Consider the following 25,822-nt stretch of genomic DNA (forward strand, 5'->3'; position numbering starts at 1 on the left):
GAGGGCTGGATTCAGGAATCTAGCAAAATAGACTCTTGACCATATGCTGCCACCAAGTGCTGAAAAATATAAACAGCAAATCCCGAGACGCTATCCAGAGCAAAAAATAAATTAATGAAAAGAAAAAAAAAGTAGAAACCTTGTCCGTGCAAACATTTTCACAACGTGCTACATTAACGAAATGTTTATACCACAAATCCATTTACAATACAAACATATTTACCTATGTAAGTATTTACAGTACCAACAATAAATAAATAAATAGTGTAAATAATATGAAAATAGATGTCTAAATCTGTGTAAGCGTCAAAGCTTCCTCCTCCTTGTACTTGAGAAAGTGAAAACCCTACATCAAGTATATATCAAGTCAAATATATATTTATTGTCATATGCACAGTCAAGAAACACGTTTCCCCGTACAATGGAATTCTTACTTTGCCGTCCACTCAGAGTACCGGCAATAAGTAAACAAAGAAATAGTCTTAAAAGTGGTATAAAAACAAACAAAATAGTAAATATAAAAAAATATAGTAAATATTAAGAAAGTAACTGTACATCAGTACAAAAATAAATAGTAAACTGTAAATTAGTACAAAAGAGAATTGGGAGTGGGTACTGTAAACAATAAATGACATTAAAATGTTTGAAGTGACTTTGGCTGTTAATTACAGTGATGGCAGTGGGGTACAATGAGTTGGTTTTTTTTTTTTTTAAACGGGTCGTCCTGCATTTCCTGCTGCCGTACCATACAGTGATGCCGCTGGTCAGGCTGTTCTCCACAACGCAGCTGTAGAAGTTGCTGAGGATCTTTGTGGACACGCCAAAACTCCCTCAGTCTCCTCAGGAAATACCGCCGCTGTTGAGCTTTCTTCACCAGCTGTGTTGTGTTGGTCCATGTGAGGTCCTCAGTGATGTGGACCTCGAGGTATTCAAAGCTGCTCACCCGCTCCACTTCCAGCTCCGGGATAAACAGTGGCTGATGAGGTCTCCTCCCCCTTCCTCGTGTGTCCACTAGCATCCCCTTCGTCCTGTCTGTGTTCAGGGTGAGGTTGTTGTCCTCGCCACCTCCGTCCTTGTAGGTCAGCCTCGTGCCCCCGCAGTGACGCGTCCTGTCACTGCAGTGTCGTCAGCAAACTTCAGGACGACGTTGTCGCCACCACGAAGTGGGCGGTGCCTACAGAAGAAGGAAAAGACGTAGAAACACTCGTTCACAAAATATGTATTGTACAAAAAAAAAAAAAAAAAAATGTGTTAGACTCGGCTGGAGCCCTATTCTCGTCTGCATGTGAACATTTTATTCAATAATTGGTGGTTTATTGCTTTACACTTCATGTGTACCTTTGAATGAACGCTGTGCTGTGCAATTATCCCACCCACGAGCTCATTTTCAACTCAAGTAAACCCACGCATATGAATATTTAAAACAGGTTGCGTGTCTTGAATGCATTACCGTTGCTGTTTAACAATGTTTATGGTGATGAACACCTGTGCTTACGTCTATGACAGCAGGTAAATAGGTACTAAAAAGTAACAAAAAGAAAAGAAAAAAGCATGGACGTGCTATAGAAGTTGCGTTGCAGCGACGCTACTGCGTCCTGCAAATCATAACCGGGTTAATATCGCCACCTAGAGGTGTGAGCCTGACACGTCGCTGTTAGTGGGCGGGATCTCGGTGTTCTCGTGGCCCCTCCCTGTCATAGTGAGAGCCCTGACGTAGCCGACGGAGGCTAGCAACAGTTGCCCCGAGACCCCCTTGCGCCATAGTGACTGTAGCCGTGGAGACAGTTACTTACCAACGGGCGCAACACTCCGCTGCAGCAGCATCTGGAAGTCACGGAGAGAGAGGAAGAAACTTTTTTACCCAGGCAAAGGTGAATATAATTGTCTTACTTATGAGTTGTATACCTGCGTGAAACGAGAGGGGGGGGGTGAAATACGCCGGAGTCGAGCACGTCGCCGTCGGGGGGTTGTCTGGTGTTTTCCGCGCAACACAACTTTCCTCTTCTCCCCGTCAAATTCAAGTTGCAACCTCTCCGGTGTAACTCGCGGTCACTTTCTGGGTCGGCAACTGTTCCCCATGTTACAAGTAAGTTTGGGGGGGGGGGGGGGGGGGAAGAAACAACAACACAATTTGACGTCTGACAACGTTTCCTGGCTTGTCATACGCGGCGCTAACTCTGAAATCGACGTATCGTCACGACACGACAACACTTGTTGCCACGACGTGAGCGGAGGACGTGAACGCACCTCCACCAGCTAACCGTGACTGGATGGATGGATGGTCGGTCAGCGCTGCCCCTTCACGCCTGCCGCTACTGCTGAGAACTCCGGCAGCCCGTCTGCGATGTGTGTCAGTGTCGGGTGTAACTTCGGTCGCTTGTTGCCTCGTGAACGCCGGCTCGGGCGATACGGTGAGACTTTTTTTTTTCTTTTTTTTTTAAGCAGATTGTTCTTCTCAGAGCGCCAATTCAAACAGGTGGACTTGCAGCTAACGATAGTTAGCATCGACTGTGCTCGGGGAAACAACCCTACGCCCGCTGTGGTCGGGGGGGGGGGGGGGGGGGGGAGACCGTGAACTCAGCAGGAGGATGTCACCGGTTTCAACACATAGTTTGACTCGGCTTCTATCTTACCCACAATCAAGTCTACTGACGGTTTAATTCATAGAACTATGCTTTCGTTAGTTCCATGAATTAAGTTCTATTGGCAACGCTTAGTATCACTGCGTGGCTGCCCGAACAGCTGTGATAGATTAGATTATATCAAGATTATAGCAAATAAAATGGTCAATCACATTTTTAAAACCGCTTATTAAAACGAGACAGATTTAATCGTGTTTTTTATGTTTTTTTTTTGTTTTTTTTTATGTTGATATGATTTTCGGGTCATTGAACGTGTCGCAGCTAGGTGGTGCTATGGTGGTTATTTCACACTGCCGTCTTAGTTTTGTTAGTTCTTTAAAAAAAAAAAAAGAAAAGAAAAGAAAGAAGGTAAAACCAGCACAGAACGTTACATGTATAGTGTTTTAGACGAACTCAATGATGCACCGCCACTGCTCGATATCCTCTCCACCGCTGCCGCTCACCAAATTTACGATTATTATTATTATTATTTTTACTCCCACTTTGACTGACACTGTATTTGTAGAACGAATGCACGCAACTAGTTTTTTTTTTTTTTTTTTTTACTGGAAAAACGAAGGAGCAGTACTCCATCCTTTTTGGATGGCAGCACTTACATTGTGTGACTTTGCTTCCAATTTTAAGGCTGACTTTAGTCGTTGCTGTTTCAATAACAGGAAACCACCAATAGTTAGTTACCCTGCTAAATTCCCCACTTCATTTTCCCTGGCTGCTTCCAAACTCCCAACTTCGCATATCATTCCTGTCAGGAGTCTTTTCTCTGTTTAACCCCTAAGGTAATTCAAATGAACTGTGCATTCGGAGATGGCTGTCAAGTGCTCAGCCATTTGTCATGTTTGCTACTGAAGCGTTGCACCTTTGTGGCATAAAATTTCCCAATTAACGTTACTGTTTCTGACCTGTCTAAATTCTGAATCCACGCACAAAAACTGTTTTGTCAGGCAAAATACACTCGTCAATTATTTATTTTTGCAGATTTATTATTGGTGAATTTGGGTGTTTGTTTCTGAAAATAGCAAACATTTTAAAATCCTAGTAGAATTTTAAACCCAGATGACTCAGCTTGTTTTGTAGTGTCAGAAAGGGGAGCTCAACTACGATTGGTCGGACAGCTCACCGCGGCTCCAAAGGGGAAAAAAAAAAAAAAATGAAGCGATGACTGTGCTGGAACTCTGCGTGGAACCCCCACATACTCCACTCCCCTTCCCATTCTGAGCGTGACGCTTCATGTTTACATGGCAACTTGATACACAAATACACCCAGCGTTATGGAAAAAAGAGAAAGGGGAATAGAGCAGGCCAGGGGGTGCTGTGTTATTCTTCTGCAAGTCTGTGTTTTTAATTGGCTTATTTTCATCTCCTCCTTTGTGGTCAGGGTGCATATCTCCGGCTTGCACAGGCAGGTCGGACAGAAACTTAGAGAGCAGAGTCGAGGGAGGCGGTTAGAAAAACAGAGATCTGTCTGGCTCGGCAAGTCGTTAATGTTCCCACGTAATACTAATTTTCATTTTTTGTCTCTAGTCGTGCTCGCTTGACGTGGTGAAGTATCTCGAACTCCACAGGCCTCTAGGAAAACAGAGCATTTAGCCCTCTGACTTTTGCATATTGTAGGTCCTTTAGCTGTTTGATCAGTTTTGTTCTTGGTGTTGATTGCTTGCAACAAGTATCTGTCTTGAACGCGACTGGCTGATCTCTCAGTGAGAGAGAATCACCATTAAAAGATGATCAGGTTGCTTGCTCAAGCTTGTCATTGTCTTGTGTGCGTGTCTTTTTTTGTTTGCAGCACTGCCTACAGTTGAGCTATCAATAGGAGAGCTACAGTGGTCTCTGGGGCAGTGAGTGACCTGACAGAGCTTGTGGTCACATGTTCTCCGTGTGTGTGTGTATGTGTGTGTTTGCCGCTTGCTGTATTTAGCACAGCCTGATGAGGCCTGCTGTTGCCTCCGGGGCGAAACTCTCGATCCAACAGCCTGCTACTGATATAGACAGCCGACCCCATGCGTTGCTGCCGTCAACTTTTTCATTTGCTACCCACAGTTCAGACTCCACTCCCCGGGAGTAAGATCCACCTCCCACTGCGCCAGTGGAGCTGCGTGTTTACATCCTCTGATATTTAGACAGCTTTTAATGGGCCGTCCCATTTCTCCAGTCAGAGGCACGTCAGGAAATCACGAAGCAAGGCGGAAAAAACAGAGAGGGGAGTTTGCCTCGTGGGGCTTGTTAAGTGGAAAATAATAGTGTTTTTTTTGTACACATGAAATGTTTCATTGGCTTGCTAATTTGTTAAGTGATTTTCATTCAAAGTGATGTCCCCTTAATGTTTTGCAATTATGCGTTTACGGGGGAAATAGTTTGCTTGTGACTGTCACATCACATCCTCCGGTTGCAGAGATTGTGGATAGCGTTGTGGCCTGGCGCTGCTTAGATACGAGGAAACAAATCCTGTCATATGCCTTCAAAAAAATGCAGTCGCTGATTGGCTCTTGTGCTGTGGCAACAAGTCCAAACTTGTTGTGAAACGAAATGTTTTGCACTCACTGTGTGTGTGTGTGTCTGCGTCTGTGCGTGTCATCAGTAACATTCTTAACATTCCACCTGTTTGTATCTGGCTACACAACTGCTAATTAAATTTCCTGCAACAAACTACAGACAAGGGGATGATATTTGCATCACAATTGGGCACCCCACCCCACCCCTTCCTGCACAGCCCCTTTCAACCACGGATAGTAGCATAGCAGCCCCCCCACCCCCCACCCTCCCCAGACTCCCCTTTATTCCGTCAAGTTTCTGGCTAGTTGGTGGAGACGTGTATTTGCCATATAAAGGCGTCCATGTCAGAGAAGACCCACCCCAAAATTGGACAGAGTTTCAAAGAAGCAGGTCAGGATACTGATTCTACTGTATGTGGCTATGATGTTCAGGAAGTCTGCGATTGGGTGGATTGGGCTGATCGGAAAGCTTCGATCGCTGGCTTCGATCTAGAAAATGTGTTGATATTGAATAACGAAAGGGCCATTGAACATTGTTATGCATGACAAAAACCTGCAATACACAAAAACATACATTCAAAGGTTCCATATTGTGCAAACGTAAAAGTGAGCTGTAGTTCTGGTCAGCAAAAATGGTTTTGTTGTCTCTCTTCTTAGAAAGTGTCTACGAATACACGCAGTGCTGGAACCCAGTCCCTTGTGATGTCACGTAGGGCAGTGATACCTCTCCACCCGGCAGGTGATAACACCTCCAACCAGGTGTTTGCATGCCCTCAGAGGCTCCTCGGACTTCATGTGGCTCCATTGTTTCTGTCTCCTCCTAAACATCTGAGAAGACACGAGCAGAGCAGGACTTTTAACAGGAAGCTAAAACTGAGCAGGTGGCTGTATAATGTTAAAAATACAGTGTCTATCTATAGAGTTTCTAGATAATTCATTACACGAGACAGTTTCATTTCCGCTCCACTGTGTGGGGGGAAAAAAAATAAATCTGAAAACATGTGCAGCATGCGAGCCGGTTGCTTAATTTTTGCTTTAAGGATCTCATGATTGAAGAGCAGCATCTTTTTTTTTGATGTTCTATTTCTACCATGACAGACTGTTGGGTAGTTCAATGATTGAAAAATATGAGTCTGATTTCCTGCTGAAGTGCGCAAATCCTGTTGATGATATGCAACCCTTCTTTTTTCTGATTGAGAAACAAACCAATCCAGAACACGTCAATCTGTGACAGTGACTGTGAACTGCAGAGTTCTGCAGAGATAAGGATCCAAGCCAACAACACTAAGTTTCAGAATTTAAAGATGTAACACACAATGCATTGAAGTTGGGTAACTATTGAGATATTTGCATTGTGTATCAGCACTACTACATGTTATGTGTTAATGAGTGTATGTTGTATACTGATTTTTCTTCCAATATTTGTCCTGTTATTAATCAATATTTAAAAGCGTGTGTTTCTTTGGAAGAACCACATCGATTACCAGGTTTCTCTCTGCTTGGGGAAGTGTGCATAACCCTGCAGATGAATTGTGTATATTTATAATCGAGGTTCTGTCAGTGTCTTAAAACGGCGAGCAGAGCTCTAACGAATTCAACGGCCTGAAGGCTGTGCAGCGGTTATTACTTGACGGTTATGCGTGGCGTTCTCTGAAAGATAAAGAGCTCCTGCGGGATTCAATCTGTGGCTGTTGGACGTCTCTCTGCTGCCGCCTTCATCATTAACATTTGGACAAAATAAGATAAGTGAGATTCATGCCGAGGCTCTGATCATCATGATGCGGACTGATAATCGTCATCAGAGGCAGATTGATTAATGAGCTGGACGATTAATGGGGCTTGTTCTGGGCCTAAAAATACTTCTAGTGTTGATTTGTTTCTTTCACAATCCGCTATTTGTCCACTTTGGATCACTCGTAGACATGTTTGAATAATATGATCAGAGTGAGGAGTGGGCGTTGACTTTTCTACCTCTGCGAGGCTGCAGAGGGGGTTACAGAAGGTGGAGTGGGGGGTTGTGTAGCGTACGGTCGCGCGCACACGCACACATGCACACACACACACACACACACACACACACACACACACACACACACACACACAAAGTCTCCATGGCAACCGTTTGATCACTTCTCTCTGAGGCCGTCCAGCCTCGTCGTCGCCAGCACAAGGTGAACAGGTTGCGATGATGACCAGAGGTGGTTAGGTGAGCTGGGTTGGTGGGAGGGGAGCGTCTACAAGGAGGGAGGCAGCGGGTGCCTGCTGCTGTTTCTGCTCAGCGTCCCCCCCCCGCACAACCCCCCCACCTTCCACCCCTCCCCCTTCCTCCGCCACGACCACCGCCACTCTCAAACTCTGCCATCTGCAGACTCCAAGGGCTGCCTTTGATTGGATTAGCCGTGAATTAATGAGACAGGCTTGAAGAACAGCCCTCTGTTGTGGAAATCTCTTATCATATCTTAATTCGCCCTTTGTGTCAGTGACGCGTGCGCCTCTGTGATCTTACGGGCTTGGTCCCCCTCCCCCTTGAAAGCCAGTCTTCTGGATGTTTTTCTTAAACTCTTTTCTTTTCTTCAGCCTTCCCAGTGACAGCGGATTTGCTTTGCAGTTGAATTGTTTCCGTCAATTAAGAACGTTGGATTGACGGCGTTGGATAAATCGAGCCTTCGCCGCACAGCAAAATAGGGCTGCAGCGATTATTTTTGTTGTCGACTAATTTATCGATTAGTTTTCAATTAGTCACGATTATCTTCCTTATGTTTATCACCTATTTTGGACTTCTGTTTAACCGAACTCGCTTAAATCTTCACACCTGTGTTCTGCTGTTGTCCTCTGACGTTTTCAAGCAAATGCATCAAAATAATGACACACAAAGCTTGTGTCGACATATTTTTCAACGTAAAACATATGTATCTCATACTGGTATATTGATTCAAGATTTAAAGGTTATATGTAATTTCTTATCACAGTTAAATACCTTAAACGTAACTCAGATATCGAATTAATATGCCCTAATTAACACAGTTGGTGGGTGACAACTGTTACAAGTCAGTATTGACAGGGGCAGTAATTCACTAATTAATTGCCGTAAAGTGGCATTTACCCAAGTGAACTATTGTTGGCTAAACTTGTCCCATGATTCTAGTCGACTAATCATTGCAGCCCTACAGCAAATGCATAGGTTTTGTGGTAAATGCAACAGTTGCAAATAAATGAAGTGCGAGTCGTTGAATCTGTCGCTCTGCTCAAGTTGTTTTGCCATCGTCGCTGCACAGGGAACCTCTGTTTAAGCGGTTGTTTTAGGTCCCCCCCCCCCCGAGCTGTGACTTTAAAATAACCTTAAAGAATAGACGGAGGTCGGTTTGATGACTTAAACAGTCCTTGCAGGCAGCTCTACAGCAGAGCAGCTCTTCGCGTTGCTCTCTGGCGGAGCAACAAGTCTGCACTTCTTTATGTAACTGCAGCACAGGAAGAAGGCGCCCCCCCCCCCCACCCATACACACACACACACACACACACACACACACACCACCACCACCACCGTCTCCTGCCGTCAGAAATTAATAGCTGACACTGTATTTATTGTGGTAAGTTTCGCTACGTGGCGCGCTACGAGCGGATCAGGTGGAGAGAGCAGGGAGGTGGGGGGTGGGGAGCGGTGGTGGTGGCGGGGGGGGCATTGTTTGGTTTGGGAAGTATTCTGCCGGTCGCCTAGCAACAGGCTCCTGGAAACGGGAGTGGACAGTGTTGCCAGCGGCAACCGTTGTTGCTCCGCAAACAATGTGGGCCGGCGCAAACACGAGCCAAGACCGCCGGCTCCGGCTTCTAATTGAACATCTGTATGTGTTTTTCTTCCGATCGAGGTCCCCCCCCCCCCCTCCTCGCCCCCCTCCTTGCCCCCCTCTGCCCCCCCCCCCCCAAACCCCCCCGACCGAGGTTTGTCAGCAGTGACAGACGTTTAGATCTGCTCTGTAACTTTCTTTGGCTTAAGTACTCACAGCCACAGTCTGAAGAAGAAGCTTCAGGCTTCTCCAAAAACCAAAAAAAGGGAGAGAAAAAAGTTCCCCCCTTGTTTCTGTGTCGTTGTCCAAGCCGCCAAGGACAGAGTTGTGTGTTGCCATGGCGTCCTCAAACGCTCGTGTCAGATTTGCCCAGATGAAAGCGGGGCTTACGGGCCTGACGCGAGGAGGCTTGCGTGCGCAAAATTACTTTGCGCCCTCGCTCGAGCAGCAGCAGCAGCAGCAGCGGCGGCGGCAGCAGCAGCAGCAGCAACAGCAGCACTTTCCTCCTGCCGTCCGCTGCCCATCATCGGCCATTTGCGCCTCTCAGGGCTGTTAGCGGTGAAATTTGTGCGGCTTTTAACCTTTGCAGGGTTACATGTGCGCCGGCACTCTCTCCCGTGTCTCCGCCGTCGACCCCGGTGGTTTGGCACGGCCCACCGTAGCCATCAAAGACCCCGGCGCCTGATTGAGCCATAATGGATGAATACGCGCGGTGCCCATCGCCGCGCCCCCTCATGTAGCGCGTCCTGGCATGCCGCCTCCCCTCCCCCGGCCCCCTCAGGCTCGTGTCACTTCTTCCTGTGGAAATGACAAGTCGGAGCATAAATGATGAGATTGTTGCAAGTGTATTTATAACCCAAGGTAACACATAATAGAGAAATGCCTCGCCGTGGACGCACGCATGAGAATTACGGTGACCTTTAGAATCCGGATTCCTCGCCTTACGTTTCTGTGGTAATGGTTGCGAGTACTTAAACAATGATGGAACAACAAAGTATTTATTAGTTAAAAAAAAAAAGAAAAAAAGAAGCCATGATGAAATTTCAGGATCTTAGCATGTGTGGACTAATAGCGCCGTGTGCTTATGAAGGAACTAGTGGCTGCCTGGGAGGGGTGCGGCAATCCTTTGGGGGGGGGGTGATTCCTTGATGCTGTTGTGTTTGCTGTTTACCGTCACCAGTGTAACTCTTCTCAAAGCAAATGCTACGCAGTACTGCTGCAGTGTTATTGCACAGTGGCCTCCTGCTCTGTCAGACGTGCAGGAGGCGTCTTTGCCTGTGGCAGTATTTCCACACATGGAAAATGCCAGCGGTGGCACACCCAGAGCTGAAACGTACTGTACACTCTCACGGTGGTTGTGATGCAGAATCCCAACACAAACCAGACCCCTCCTTTACTTTACTTTACTTTACTTTACCAGATTGTACTACTGCTCACACGAAAAGTTCCCCCTTTTTCATCTTTTCACAGTTGTTTGTTGTTTTAAGCAGCTTTAAAACATTTTTTTTTTTTTATCAAATACATATTTACTCCAATTGAACAGCTTGAGTTCCTTGCCAACGCAAGAGTAGCTCTCTCAAAGAGCCAACGGACGGAAGGCATTTCCACCTGTTGCTCGCAACTGCTTGCCCCTCCTCTAGATTACAGTAGCCCAAGTGATGCCCCCCCCCCCCCCCCCAACCCCTGTTAAAATACCAGAATGCGTGTCCTGACTAACCCGCGACGTGTCGCACACAATCTGTGTCTTGCGGCCCCGGCGGAGGCTGTTTTCTCTGCTGCTCCCTGACTTTACCGGCTAATCAATTCAGCTCGCCCCTCACCCTCACTCACCCCCCTCCCCCTCCCCCTCCCCCCAACCGGCGCCTCTCTCCCTCCCGCCCTCCCTCCCTCGTTCTAATCCTCCTCCCCCTCTTCTCTTCGCTCTCGCACTCGAAAGTTCCAGCGCAAGAAAGAGCTTTGTGAAGGGGGTGGGGGGTGGGGGGGCCGGGGGGCGGAGGAGGGGTTGGTGGTGGTGGTGGTGGTGGTGGTGGTGGTGGGCAGCCAGTCAGGGGGGAGGGGTAGGGGTTGAGTTGGGGGTGGTCGTCATGGCTTCCTCACCATGGCAACTGACAAACGTTTACAAAGCATTGAGGAATTTCCTCATATCAGCTGGATTATTGGAGCCTCGGAGAACGGCTCTCATACCAAACAAACGCTGGGTATCGTCAGAGTGGCTGGCAGGGGCCGGAGCCCCGCTGCCATTTTCATCTGCCCCCCGCCCCCCACTTCATTTTTGGGGAGTGGAGGGAAGTTGTTTTTTTTTTTTGTTTTTTTTCAATCCCCCCCCGCCCCCCCCCCCTTTCCATTCTTTTCTTGTCCCTGCCTTATTCCCGCTCGTAGCCCCTCTGTCCGTCTCTGGAAAAAAAAGAGAGCCTTTGTGTCGCTCCATTTTTAGCTCCCCCTTTGCTATGCAGTGCACATTGTCACCAAGTGGAAAGCTGAAGAAAAAAAGAGAGAGAGAGAGAGAAAAAAAAAGAAAAAAGATCAGCGCCGCCGCTAACTTGACATACGCTTCGGCAACTTTTTCACTGTTTGCTGTTTGCGGGCTCTACCGCTCCGGGCAGCTCGTTATGGAAGTAATAAATGTCGGGCCTGCTGCTCTGGAGCTTCCACTGACTCAGCTGAATGTGGCTCAGCCAAACCCCATGGGGTGCTAAGAATGCATTGATGTCCCGAGTGGAACTGAAGAGTGTTTACCTCGCCGAATTGTCTTTTTAAAATTTTTTCTCTTTAATCTTTTTGTGTTGTTTTTGTTTTGTTTGTTGTTTTTTTTTTTAATCCCAGCATGCAGAGCTCCGAGGGAGGGTCGGACACCACGGCCAGTGTGACGGCACTGCGGACGTCCTCATCAGCTCAGGCTCCTGTGGTACAGCCTGTCCCAGCATCCCAGCAGGTGGGCGTCAACCTCTGACTTTAATTTACTTTTTGTACTTTAACTTCAATAAACTTCATTTTTACGTTAGGAAACCTCGTTTGCATAAATATCAATCAAGCAATCCATCAATCAATCAATCAATCAATCAACTTTTTCAGCTTCTGATCACAATCCAAGTGTCTCAGTGGAGTGCTGATCCAGGCTGCGCTGACCGGTGTCTTTAAAATCTCTCTGTTGCAAGTGACTGTTGGCCAAGGAGGCCTGTTTGAAATGTTGACTGATTGTATGTAAAGGTGTAGGTGAGAGCTGTTGCCAAAACAGGAAGCAAATAAAGTCTTCATCACTCCTTTGTGGTGGCTCATATAAGGGCATTGAACTCCTTCTCCGTAATCTCATTATGGGCGGGAGCCAAACAAGACTGCATAGCTTAGAGAGATTTCAACTGGCCAGTGCAAGTCTTTGTGTTGTGTTATTTTAAGTTAGTTAGTCTCTCAGCTGGATCAAGTTTTTTTTTTTTTTATTGCAACGCTGCCAAATGGAGCTGAGTGCCGTGCGAGGTTACGTCGTGACTCATGTGCTTCTGTGCAGGCTGTTGTTCAGAATATCCTAAAAGATTTAATGATCTGAAATAAAAAGAAAACCACATTAAAATCCCCTAATCCAAATATCAGTCGTAAAGGTTTACAACTGTGTTTAAAGGTGCAATTTAGCATTTCAGGTTGAACCTTATCATGACTTGGGGATCTGCTTTATCACCCACACACCAAAAAAAAAACCAACCCAAAGAAAAGCAGATTGTGACGACACACAAAAGGCCAGAATAATTTGACAGAAACTGACGCATGCACACCCAAGCTTCCCCACACTTGTGCCTGTCATGGATTTGTGCACAATAATCATCATGGCTTAATATAGCTAAATCATTTCTACCCCATGCCTGAGGTCAGGCCTCAATCAGCCAGTCAAAGCTGTCATCCACTTGTATGAAACCAGAATTGATTCTAAAAACCCAACGTCCACCGCCTACAGTGAGTTCCAATTGGGGGCTTTGTGTCATTGCAGCCAATGATCGATACACAGCGGCCACTCGTCATCCAGCGCGTGATGACAGGCCAACGCCTCGCCTGTGCGTGTGCGCGCGCGTGCACGCCCAATGTAATGAAGCCATGTCTTGTATCCAAACAGAGGGTGCTGGTTCAAGCCACAGGCTCAGCTCAGAAGGGAGGACAAGTACAGCAGCTGTCAGGGTCCAGGGCTCAACAGGTCCTCAGCAGGTACACAGTGCTGTACTTACATGTACAGTGCTGTGAAAATATCTGTGCACCCCTAAATACCAAAACACTTCTGGGTACAGAAACTGAGCTGCTAACAGTTTGGAACTGTTCATCGTTTCAGTTGAACCCGGAACATTGAACTCAACTCAACACAGAGTGTGGCTTTTTATGTGCATGTATTTGCAGATCTCTGTACAACTAACAGTTCCTCACACCGCACTGCTTGGCCACCGACGCTCCGGTCGGTGAAACGGTGAAACGGGTGAAACGTTCACTCGGCAAACCCCCCCGTCCTAAATGCCGAACGAGAGGCCGCTCCTCCCAAAGCATGCGCCCCCTTTGTGACAGCTACGACTGCTTCCTTTGCCACTCGTAGGTGCGCAGATGTGTCTTTCTCTGGCCCAGCCCGGCCCAGCCCGGCCCAGCCCGGCGCCTGCGTGCACCAGTAACACCGCAGTAACACGCCTGTTGCCCTTTGTTGTTCTCGTTGTATGCTGGGAATGTCTGTGGGGATGACGGTGACTTTCTCACTGCTGCCGCCGCCGCTGCTCCTCCCTGTCATCTCTGCACTTTTCCGTGACCCTGCTGCTGCTCCCGGGTGCTTCCTTGAGGCTTGAGTGAAAACGCATCATGCAGTCGGTGTAACGTCCACCGACAGGAAGCCGGAACTGAGTGACTGCCTGCTGCCAGTGTCCCCTCAGCCACCCAGAACTGTCTGTGAATAATTGATTATTAAAGTGATGTCAGATAATTGATTGTTACGTTGCGTTAGTTTGAAAAGAACACATTTTTCAGCATATTGTTAAAAAAAAAAATTTGTTCAGTAAAATTCTTATTTTATTTCTATTCTTGCAATTATTTGTGAGAGCAAAGGGGGTCTACAGAGTTTTTCACTGCGCTCCACATGCACTCTGCGGAGGTGTGCACATGCCTACACAAAAAAAGAAGTGTATTTTCTTGCATGCAGCATTTATATAATTTCAAAAGACAGAGTATCTCAAATTTGCAATCATAGTTGCAATTCGACTTCATTCACGCAAAAGGCACATTTAAAAAAAAAAAAATTGTTCCTGCTTCCACACTGAATTGCCTGTTGTTTCTTAGCAGGTGCAGCAAGTACAACATGTCTATCCATCCCAGGTCCAGTACGTGGGTGAAGGCGGGGACGCCGTCTACACCAACGGCACCATGTAAGCGCTCGCTGTTGTTGCTCCATAATTGCGACTAGGGAATGCAAATTATCAGTTCATTCGTAAATCGTTAGTTGATTGACCTTGTCGATCGATTAATGATTAATTGATAAGCAGCGATATTTCCCGAGAACCTAAATCTCACTATGAAAAAAATTGGTCACTTTTCTTTTCTTTCTTTTTTTTTTCTTGTTTAAAAGTAACTTATTCTGGGTATGTTCTGCCGATCACAGTATCTACAGGTGAATTGCTCTTTCCTGCCACTACCCTGTTACAGTGATTTTAACAAGCAGTGTTAAATTAAAACCTACTGAAAACCTACTGCCAGTGTTTAAAGTTCTTAATACACAATCAATTGATAATCGATTAATTGTGAACATCCCTAATTACGATAAAGGAAACCAAGGCAGAGGCATGTCAGTCTGCAGGTACCGTACACTGTGCTGTATTTGACCGATTAGCTCAGCTCAGTCAAGCCCGAATAATAGTCATCCGTTTTTGATGCTATCATTGAGTTACCCACAAATTAAGTTAAGAGAAGAGACTTTACAGAATCACTTGGCTCAACATTTTTGGAGTCCACGGTGTGTTAGGCGCCATCAAAATATTGAATTGAAGACAGTCAGTTTCCTGCTTGATCCAGTCGCAAATTTGTTTTTGAATATTTTATGAGCGTTTCTGCAGTTTTGTACTTATTATTTCATACTATTGACAAATCGTCTAGTTCTGGCTTGTCGTGAAAAGCTCTCTGCTCTGAGTCGCCGTCAGAAAAATCACTGTGCTGCCTAAATTTCCTCGATCCCGCCTCCCACCAGCCGGACGGCCTACTCCTACAACCCGGACGCCCAGCTGTACGGGCAGAACAGCGGGGGGCCCTACTTTGACTCTCAGGCCGGCGGGGCCCACGTCACCACGGTGGTCTCCTCGGCCAGCGGCGCCGTGCCCACCCACGGCATGGTGGGCATCGCCATGGACGTGGGCAGCAGTCACATCATCTCCGGCGGGAGCACCTACCTGATCCACGGGGGCAACATGGAGGGCAGCAGAAACCACATTTCACACTCGTCACGCTCGTCCTCGGTCATGGTGAGCAGCATTGGTGTTGGTTTGTTTATTGTTTTTTTGTTGTTTTGTTTTTTTGTTTGTTTTGAGAGGAGGCACAACTCCAAATAAAGCAGCAATAGGGTTTGGATCAATTTTCGCTCCAGTCCACCACGGATAAAGTATTAAAATGGTGTTGGTTTGTTCTGCTGGACGAATGTGATGAGGACCATATTAACCTGTTCAGATCATCACTGAATGACCGATCGATGACGATCCAAAAGACTCAAGAATCAAATCTCAAGCAAACAAACAAAGCGTATCGAGCTTCCTGCTAAAACTCCTGCTTTGTTCTACCTTCCGCATATTTCGTTGGGTGAGGTGTCTTTTTTTCCCCTGTTTGTGACATCACAAGGGGTTGATTTTCCAGTGTGCTTTGACTCACACCTTCTACCAGGTGGAGCAAACATAAGATCAGGATGGACTTTTCTCTGACTTCATTATCAGGCTGTAGACACACATTATTAACAGCAAACACTTATAAGGTGCATTCTGCATAATGCGGTTATGGCTGTTAAAGGGCAGTAACACACCAGTGCTTGACCAAGATTGCTTTTGTCATTTCCTTGTGGCTAAATCACGTTACCCTCCAAAGTAAATCAGATTTAAACAATTTTTTTTTTTTTTTACCACCAACTCTCATTTCCATCACCATGTGACGTGCAACGCACCCCGCTGGCGTCACCCAGTTGCCACCTGAGTCTGTGTCCAGGCTGGCTGCAGTCCTGAAGCCTGAAAGGACTTCGCAGGAACCTGAGTTCTGGGGCCCCGCTGGCTCTGTAGTAACAGACAGCGAGCGGAGGGTGCGGAGATTCGGGACACTGGTTTAAATAATTCAGCCCTGCCTTGTTTCAGAGGTTTCACAGGCACTTGAGCACCCTGTGAAACAAAGCAACCCCTGGGGCTCATTACCATTTGGCCGAGAGCCTTCGGGAGTCTTCTTAGGGGCTGGGACTTCTTTTTTTTCCCTCCTCCTCCCTATTTGCCTGTGTCTCCAGTTTGGCTGTAAAACCACATAGTGTTTTCCCTTTTTTTGGACTCTGTTCTCTTCTACAGCACAACAGAATGTCCCCGGTTTTATCATCTACTTTTCCTGCCAGTTGTCCAAATTAAAGAACAATGCGCCAGAGTGTTTTGAGTCCACGGCCCTTTTGCTTTAATTCAAGTACAATTCACTCCTTGTATTTTTCTTTTGGGTGAGGGGGTTCAAGTGTCACCCAAGTGAATTTTTGGGGTGTGCAACAGGGTGGAGGGTATGCATTGTTGGCTTGGTGTCCCAGAACTTGACATGACCTGTGCCTCTGTTTGTGCTTCCTATTTGCATACATCACAGCGTCTGGACACAAATCTTTAGTGAGCAGCTTAACCCGACCAGATCCTTGATTTGCATGCCTTTGTCAAGCAGTAATAGAATTGGCTGCAATACTGACTGATTTTTATGGAAATGCAGAGACCTGGCTGCTCGTTAACAGTTTTATTTCCTGTAATATTTTCTCTTTATGGGCGCGTGCGAGTCTCTATGTGCGTCTCTTTTATTTTTATTTTTTTAAAACAACAACAACATATAAACCCCTGCTTATTTCTGACCCTTTTCTTTTTCTTTCTCTCACCTCTCTACCTCTTCCCTCTTTTTTTTTTGCATGCTTCTTCCTTCCTTAGCTTGAAATGGCGATTGAAAACCTCCAAAAGTCTGAAGGAATTGCAAGTCACAAAAGCAGCCTGCTCAACAGCCATGTAAGTCAACCAGGAACTCTCTTTGAAAAGGACAACAGCCCCTCTGTTGGCGGTGTTTCCAGCTTGTGGTTTTCAAAGCGTTGCACACTACCCTCCTGCCAACTTTCACTTACCTCCTGCACCCGTTGTCTGAATGCATTTCATTCTTAATTGCTTAATTGCTCAAGACTGTCTCTTGTGCGTTCCAAATCTCTCTGCATGAGCTTTTTAAAAACAAAAGCAAAACTTTAGAAACTTTATTTTTTTTTTTTTAGGAGTCTCATCACATTACAGCAGCAACAATGAAATGCTAATGTATTTTAACGCCCCCCTGATTTTTTACCGCCATTTTTGACAAACACGCTGCCCCCCCTATGCCCGCCGTTGACCCGGGCCGCCGCCGTCTTCATGTCGTCTGTGTGAAAACTACTCGTCGACAGAAAATCTGATTTGCAAATTGGATTTCAATCTGATTTTTATGCAGATTTTGTATGATTGCGGTGACCGTGTCCTCCTCAGCGTTGACTGTCTCGGAGACTCTGGGAGAACATCTCGCACTTCAGACATTTTGAGTGTTCTACTCAATCAGCCGTGCCGCAGCGCAGCCGTTAGAAAGTTCTTCAGCCGGGATGTTAATGGCCGAGTGCGACTCCGCTCTGTTTTCGACCTCCTGGAAATGGCCACCGTTTGATTTGTCCTGTGTGTGGAGTGCGTGCGGTGTGTTTGCTTCTCGCCGTATCCAGCCTGTTCCCTGCGCTGTTTTCTATCCGTCTGATTTTTTTGGTCTCACTTGCACTCTGTGTGGCTCCGTGTCCTTGCTGTCTGTCTTCAGCTGCAGTGGCTGCTGGACAACTACGAGACGGCGGAGGGGGTGAGCCTGCCCCGCTGCTCCCTGTACAACCACTACTTGCGTCACTGCCAGGAGCAGAAACTGGACCCGGTCAACGCGGCCTCCTTTGGCAAGCTCATCCGCTCCGTCTTCATGGGCCTGAGGACGCGGCGCCTGGGCACCAGGTACAAACGTGGGAGACGGTTAGATGGACGGCGAAAAAGCGCCGCTGATGACAGTAATCACGTAACCCAGCGTGTGACGAGTATGATGGCGCTCGCGAGGTGTAGCGAGACGGACAGGAGAGGATAATAATGGTCATTACTCCGCTCTTCTTCTCTACCTTCTCTCTCCCCGAATCCACCAGAGGGAACTCCAAGTATCATTACTACGGCATCCGGGTGAAGCCCGACTCGCCACTCAACCGGCTGCAGGAGGACACGCAGTACATGGCCATGAGGCAGCAGCCTGTCCACCAGAAGCAGAGGTCAGCGCTCCATCCCCGTTTGGCACTGTCCCCCTTTTTCCTTTTTCCATTTTGATTCTCTCTCTCTCTCTCTCTCTCTCTCTGCGCCGCTTGCACCCGGTTCTCCCGACAGCAAATTTCTTTCCCCCGTCACAAGGAATAATTTGACTTTTTCCCCTCTGATAAAGATCACCGCGAAAATGACATTTTCCCCGTCACACTTCCTTTCCTTTCCCGTTATTTCCCACCGCGTGCCGCGCTTCACCTCCTGTCTCTTCCCATCGCAATCAAGAGTTCTTTTGGGTTTAGCTGCCAGGAACAGCCGCCCGCCCGGCATTGTGACTGGAACACATGATTCTATTTTCTCGCGCGTGTGGAAACACTGGCTCACGCAGTCGTGTTTTTGTTTTTTTTTGTTTTTTTCTCCTCTCCCATGTTTCTCTTTGAACCCTGAAAATGACGGTTTTGTGACGTTAAAATTTGAACACACTGAAATTCTTTGTGAACTTCGGTGGTTTCGTTTGTGAGTCCCTGACGTAGCGGCGCAGTCTGGGTTGTATCACAACACCACGTAAACACTGTGGGGCGACACAAGGCTCACGCACTCGACTGTGTCTTAACACTTGGTGTTCCCTCAAAACTGGAGCAAGCATTCATTTATCACTCGGTGCACTGATGCAGAAAACAAAGAAGTAAACCAGATAGCGTTGTGTGTCTTGTGTCCTGTGTGCTAAACTCAACCCTTGTCCTCTGCTTCAGGTTCAAGCCCCTCCAGAAGGTGGACGGCATGTCCGACAGCCTGTGTGGCAGCTCTCAGCACTGTAGCAGCACTCCGGAGCAGTCGGTGGCCGCCCAGAGCCAACATCACCAGCAGTACATAGGTACAGACAGGAGCTGCTCGGCTCCCACTGCAGCTGTTTGCCTGCAGATGATGTTTCAAACTGAAGATCGCCCACTTCTGCATCCCTCAGCAGAACTTATTCATTTTCTAACGTGTGTGCGCGTGTGCGTGTTTGCATCTTTCGGAGTAATAGGAGTGACAGCTGACTGCATTTCCCCCCCCCCCCCTCTTTATGCAGATACATCTCACACCTTGCCTCCATTTCCTTCTCCTGACTTGGGCGCTCATCCTCTGCCTGAGCGCATCAGCATGGCTGACATCAAGAAGCTGCAGACTCTCTACAGAGACCACTGCGAGGTACGTCCTGTCACCGTGCACAACTCTCCACCAGCGCACCCTGGAAAACCTGCAAGACAGCGTTTGAATGTTGTGAGCAGAGAGACTTCAGTATGAATGTAATGAAGAAAGTGGCCTGCTGGGGTTTAGCCGGGGTTAAGGCAAGGCTTGCAGTGCTGATGATGGTTTTGGCTGAATGTCCAAAGTGTTGACAGTGGCTAAAATAACCAGCCCGGACTGTTTGGTCCTTGCAAGTTCACCAAGGTGGACATAGACCACCTGTTACATCAAGCAAATGTTTTCATTTGTTGTAGGATATTTTTTTCATTGTGAAAATTGCCCATAATCCCTGCCTGATCCCTATTAAGACAACATGTCCAAATAGGGATCAGATATTTGCTATTAGATAAACCAGTGTGTTCAGCTGTTTTTCATGCTCTTAGTCAGTACATTGCTCATTCAGCCCTTTTGAGTAGTTCTACTATTTCAATCCCTTGCTATTGACCTTCACTCCGCCACGCTGTTGAGCAGTCGCTCCGTTCATGACACCCAGGGACGGCCGTTTATTCTGAACCAGTTTTTCGAGAAATGTCTTGCTGCGCCAGACGCTGCAAGAAAGTGTGTCAGCTCGTCTCTATGATTAGTCTGTTACAAGCAGGCTGTTTACTCCTGCTCCAGCAGCCATTATTTAAGGGTACAGCGCATGACGGCCTCAGGAGAAGCACCAGATATTTTTAATCTTCTAATTTTAGATGGAGCGGTCTCTGAGTGCAGAGAAGAAGTCCGGAGGCTGGGTATCCAACCCACGCCCGGCACGAGGCTACGCAATAATCGGACAAACGTATGCGTTAATATGCTCATTACACCATTAAGACGACGTAGGCCTGGTTGTTGCGATAACGAGATGACTCAGCATAAACACGGAGGTACTTCACAACACGGTGGCGGCTCCATTCGGCTTCCGGTCTTAAGAAAGATTTGTCGATTCTCTCCAGTATCGTGGTTTCATTCAGAGAAACCCACCTCTCATTTGCTGCTACGACAATGAACCACTCATTTCACTGATTATCTGAATAGATATAGACATTTCCCTCCTTTTCTACATATCTACCATTTCCTCCATGCACTCGAAGGCTGTAGTTAGCAGCCTGAGCAACCGCTGTCTCCGTCTCAGGATAGGTTTGACCGTCTTCACATCAGGAGAAATAAAATCCCCTTCTCTCGCTTGTGGGTGGCCGCGGGTTTGACATTCTCATGACAGCACCTGAACACACACTTGAAACCACGACAAACTGGCCGTAACCATGGCAACAACAACACGTTGCGTGGGTCTTGGTTTGGGTGTGACACGGAGAGCAGGATCACTGACTGCACCACCTTGGTCTCGGCTCAGGTTTTGTTTTGTTTTGTTTTGTTTTCTGGCAGAACTATAGAATAGAATAGAATGAACTTTATTGATACCCCGAGGGGGAAATAAGTGGTGTTACAGCAGCAATAGACACACAAGACAGTAACAGTATGAACGCTAGGTGTGCCGATAGCAGCAACAACAGCAGCAACCTCCCGACACAAGAACAGCTTCTTCCCAACGGCAACTGTTCTCATAAACAGTTCCTGCGCAAACCGCACCAAAGCAAATTCCTTGGAAGTGTAAAACGAACTTGGCAATAAACACGATTCTGATTCTGAACAACATCAACAATAAATACAGCAATAACAATAAAAAACCTCTAAGGCCTCTGGAGGTGGTAGACAGCCGGGGAGGTGCGTATCAGTCGCGAGCCTGTTGGTAGTTGGTAGTAGTTCATTTACGGGGGGGTCGGGGGGACTGGTAGAACCTGGAGTGGCAGCCTGACGAGGAGCAGCAGGCTCAGCTGTGCGAGTCAACATCCAGCGGATCGGCTCCAATCAGGGGAAACACATGCAGGATGAGCTATAAATATGTTTTGTATTATTGCATAATGGAATTTCACAGTTTACCGAGGATCAGCCGTAGTCTCTCGATGGCTGCGGGAATTTAAGTGAGTTGAATAGCAGCCACCTGGGGTGCACACACCCCACCACCACCCCCACACCCACCCACCAACCACCCCATTGTCAGTGAGACGAGCGCCACGTTAAACTTTTGGGGCTCTTCGGTAGAGAGAGAGAGAGAGAGAGAGAGAGAGAGAGAGAGAGAGAGAGAGAGAGAGAGAGAGAGAGAGAGAGAGAGAGAGAGAGAGAGAGAGAGAGAGAGAGAGAGAGAGAGAGAGAGAGAGAGAGAGAGAGAGAGAGAGAGAGAGAGAGGCTGTGATTAAAGTGGGGAGGCTGTGGCTTTATCATATTATCCCTGCCCTCCCCTTGTCCGCTCTCACCGCGCCGCCTTTGTTCGCGCCGTCTTTTCATCTCGGCGCGGCTTTCAAGACATGCCAATTAACCGGGCGGACATCTCGCCGTCTTTGTGGCGGCCTCCTCTCAGGCCTTTGTGCGTCGCCGTGTCTGCGGACGGGGAGCACGGGCTCCCGGGTGCCTTGTCCGCTGCCACGTTTGTGTCACTCACAACTCGCGTCGCCGCCGTCTCGTTTAATCTCTCCGCAACTTTTGTTTTTCCCTCCTCCCGCGAGCCACCGGGGTGTGTGTGTGTGTGTGGGGGGGGGGGGGCGGGGGGGCTGTTGCCATTAACCAACAGGTCCCTTAACTGTTTAAAGCAGGGGTGTCCAACTCCAACACGCAGGGGGCACTAAATGTAAAAGCCTGGACAAAGTCGCGGTCCAACGCTGATATTTTATTGGATGGATCACTGTAGCTTTTTGTATGGACCCCCAACAATGCTTCAACGCTGAACATGGCACAAGTGGAGCTTTGTACTGTACAATAAATAAATGCATATTTCAGACATGCAGAATCAAATTTCAAATAAAAAAAAAAACTCATCAAAAATGTAAATAAAAACCATATGCCTCCTTTTTTTATTTGCAAAAATAAAATGACAACAATAAAACCAATGGAGTCATCATAATGATATCCTTCAATGAACACCCTGTCCTGATTGAAGCGCCAAAATACCAGCAGAGCATTCTGGGATTTGTAGTCTTCGCTGTACCTGTGCTGTATAATACCAGTGGGCCAGCACTAGCAGTGGTCTGGTATTGGCCTGCAGTGTCATCACAAGTACACTTCAGAACCTGCACTCTCTTTCTCTTACTCGAGCAAAGGAGTTGAATCAGACAGTATTTTTTTACACAAGTGCCTGTACTTCTACTTGAGTACAGAATGCGAGTACTTACCCCCCCCCCCCCCCCAGGGGAAAAAAAAAAAATCTCCGGCTCTGCCCCTGCGAGAGCCTGGCTGTAATATGATTGCACGACTCGAGCGCTTTACAACTGTCATTTCTTTATTTCCCCCCCCCCAACCCCACCCCACCCCACCCCACCCCACCCCGCTGAGCCGCCGTCCAGGTGTTTGTGCCGCTCGCCGTGTGTTTGTTTTCGTCATGGCAGCGAGCCTCTCGGGAATCAGGCGCGCCTCTAATTAATCTTTAACCACAAACGATTAGGCGTTGAACACACGCTTTTCAGGGTAGTAAATCACGCATGGTCGTGTTCAAACAGAGACATCAGCTGCGTTTTCTCTCTCCGCTCCCCCCCTCCCCCGCCCCCCGACATGTGATTTCTCCTCCGTCACGTTTTTTTTTTTTTTTTTTTTTATAGTTGTCGTGCGAAAGAGAGGGAGAGATGCACTTGTTTAGAGGGGATGGGGAATTCTCCCCCCCCCCACACCCCACCCCCTTCTTTTTCCTTTTTTTTTTTTGTTTTGGACTTCTGTGTTTTCAACCGTTGCCCGGGGCGACCGTAAACAAGGTTGCTACGGCAACGGCTGCAAGAGGAAGCAAAAACATATCGTGTGATTGAAGTCGACGCGGCCGTGTAACAAGATCCAGCGGCGCGCACGACTCCCGCCAGTTGGAGGGGGGAAGAAGAAGAAGAAGAAGAAGAAGAAGAAGAAGAAAGAAGAAAAGAAAGGAGAGAATCTCCGAGCGGGAAGAAGCACCCGGTGGGGTGTGTAAAGATAGAAGAGTGTGAAGCCCGTCTCTTGTTGACCCAGGCTAACGGGTTACAGCCCCCCCCCCCCCTCGGTTCTGCTCTCATGAAAGTAGTTTTAAAGTTGCTCTGGCTTGGACCTGAAGCAGAGGTCAAGGGTTGTGTAGTGTAGGAGATGCAAAATCCATCAGAATCAAGTTGTTCTCCAGGCTTTACTACGGAAGAGGATTAGGGCCAAGTTTCCAATTTGAGAATAAAGTTGAAATGTCGATGTTTAAGTCGAAATAGTCGAGTACTTCCGTTTTTGCCAGTTTCCTGGTGACTGTGGGTTGTGTGGTTTTTGCTGTTTTTTTTTGTTTTTTTTCGTCACAAAATTTTGACTTTATTCACGAAATTTCAACTTAAAACTCGAAATGAAAACGTCCTGTAACATTTTCTCTCTCTTCTTCTTGTGGCACTAATCCTCTTGCGTACTTTACTGCGCGGAATCTTCCCCTCGTTTCCCTTTTTCGAGCAGCAGCGGCGCGCACGCGCTCTCTGCTCTCCCTCCGAGTGTCATGCACATAGGAAGAGGAAAGAGGAAGTCAGATGGGTTGGTTCAGGTCAGCGCACAGCGCACTGTAAGGAGGGGAGGCCACCAACGCACACACAAGGAACGTGTGGTTAATCCACTATGAAGTGGTAGCCGGGTGGGGAGGGGGGGAGAAAAAGAGAAAAGCGCGAGCAGGTTAAATATAAAACGGAACCAAACTTTGTAGGGAAGCAGGAGGTGAGTGAGTGAGCGAGCGGCTCCTCCTGATGATTAATGTGCGCAGAGCCGAGCTGAAGCTGCCTCATTGTCTACCCAGGAGAGCCAGAGGCTGCTGCTGCCCGCCCGCCTGCCTGGAGGAACTTTGTTGTGTGTCTGGTTGCCATGGCTCAGCTCTGTATGTTTTGTCACCCCTCCTCCCTCCCTCTCTTTCCCCCTCCCCCTCCCCCGCCCTCTCCTCTCCTCCCTCCCTCCCCTCTACTCGCCCCCTACAGGCCACTCTGGATGTGGTGATGAACCTCCAGTTCCACTACATCGAGAAACTCTGGCAGACGTTTTGGTGTTCAACACCGCCATCTAGTGACGGCAGCACCGCCGTTTCCAACAGGTCAGAGAGCGCAGCGCTTGTCTCGTTTGTCCACCTCTGCGTTGTGTGCAGTCCTCAACCCCCCCCCTTCCCCCCCAATGCAAGTGTTCACTCTTTCCGATCTTCTGCTTCTGTCTGTGTCGCAGCGACGAGGATCCCGAGAGTGTCATCCCCAGGGAGAAGCTGGTGGCCCTGTGCAAATACGAACCGGTCAGGCTATGGATGAGGAGCTGCGACCACGTTCTGTACCAGGCCCTGGTGGAAATCCTCATCCCGGACGTGCTGCGTCCTGTTCCCAGTCAGTGCCACAGTTTCACTCCACACCAGTAATGCGACTATTTCATCGGCGCGCTCAGATTCTCATGAGCCGAGCGGCTGATCTGTGGTTCTGTTCAAGCTGTGAAATGTTTGAATAGTGAGTGGAGTTCTTCAGTTCCGCTGTATGATGGGAGGATTCTGTATCTCCCCATGAACCATTAGGGTGAAGAACATAAAATAGAATGCGTTACTTTTTTCTCCCCAAACAATTAAGAATTTGGAATGCAACTTTATGGATACTTTTGTCATAAAAAAATACTCTGGTAAAAGTACTGATTCAACTCCATCACTCAAATAAAAAGTAAGAGGGTACTGGTTCTGAAACATTTTTTTAATGTATATATTTGTTTATAATTTAGCAAAACTAGCTATGCTAAACATTGGACGGTCATGTCAGTATTTAGAGTTTCAAGTTGGTTAAAGTTGTTGTTTTTTTTTGCCCCCTCACTTCCCCTCCAAAAAAAAAACAACAAAAAACCACGAGTCACCAAACAAAAACTCCCATGCTTGTGTCCTCAAGGCCTACGTTTCTCACATGGCAACCTCCACCGAAAAAACAAACGCATATTGAATGAGACCTGCTGCAGTCCGTTTTTCACCCACTAAACACACCTCGGAACTTCTCCAGGCACTCTCACTCAGGCCATCCGTAACTTTGCCAAAAGCCTGGAGGGCTGGCTGACCAACGCCATGGCCGACTTCCCTCAAGAGATCATCCGCACCAAGGTACAGAAGAACTCTCATGCCTCCTGCGAGTAAAACCGTTTAGTCCTGTGTTTGTGGGCAGTGCGTT

General features: G+C 47.5%; 1 protein-coding gene across 5 annotated transcripts; it reads left to right on the forward strand.

Moving 5' to 3' along the window:
• Positions 1–1,717: 1,717 nt before the first annotated feature.
• rfx2 (regulatory factor X, 2 (influences HLA class II expression)) lies at positions 1,718–25,809 on the forward strand. Of its 5 annotated transcripts, none has more exons than XM_076031248.1 (12): positions 1,718–1,871; positions 11,737–11,845; positions 14,206–14,291; positions 15,107–15,377; positions 17,052–17,126; positions 17,938–18,119; positions 18,302–18,421; positions 19,160–19,281; positions 19,480–19,598; positions 24,620–24,732; positions 24,858–25,009; positions 25,658–25,809. In XM_076031248.1, the coding sequence occupies exons 2-12, from the start codon at positions 11,738–11,740 to the stop codon at positions 25,786–25,788; spliced, it is 1,479 nt and encodes a 492-aa protein (XP_075887363.1). In that variant the 5' UTR covers positions 1,718–1,871; position 11,737; the 3' UTR covers positions 25,789–25,809. The 5 variants fall into 5 exon arrangements, with proteins under 5 accessions (XP_075887363.1, XP_075887366.1, XP_075887368.1 ...); XM_076031251.1 differs by having other exon boundaries at positions 14,209–14,291; XM_076031252.1 differs by lacking the exon at positions 1,718–1,871 and adding an exon at positions 2,230–2,411 and having other exon boundaries at positions 14,209–14,291.
• The last annotated feature ends 13 nt before the right edge of the window (positions 25,810–25,822 follow it).

This window comes from Nelusetta ayraudi, unplaced genomic scaffold (assembly GCF_046127955.1).
Source record: "Nelusetta ayraudi isolate G7.1 ecotype Tasmania unplaced genomic scaffold, CSIRO-AGI_Nayr_v1 ptg000032l, whole genome shotgun sequence".
In the NCBI taxonomy this organism is placed as follows: Eukaryota; Metazoa; Chordata; class Actinopteri; order Tetraodontiformes; family Monacanthidae; genus Nelusetta; species Nelusetta ayraudi.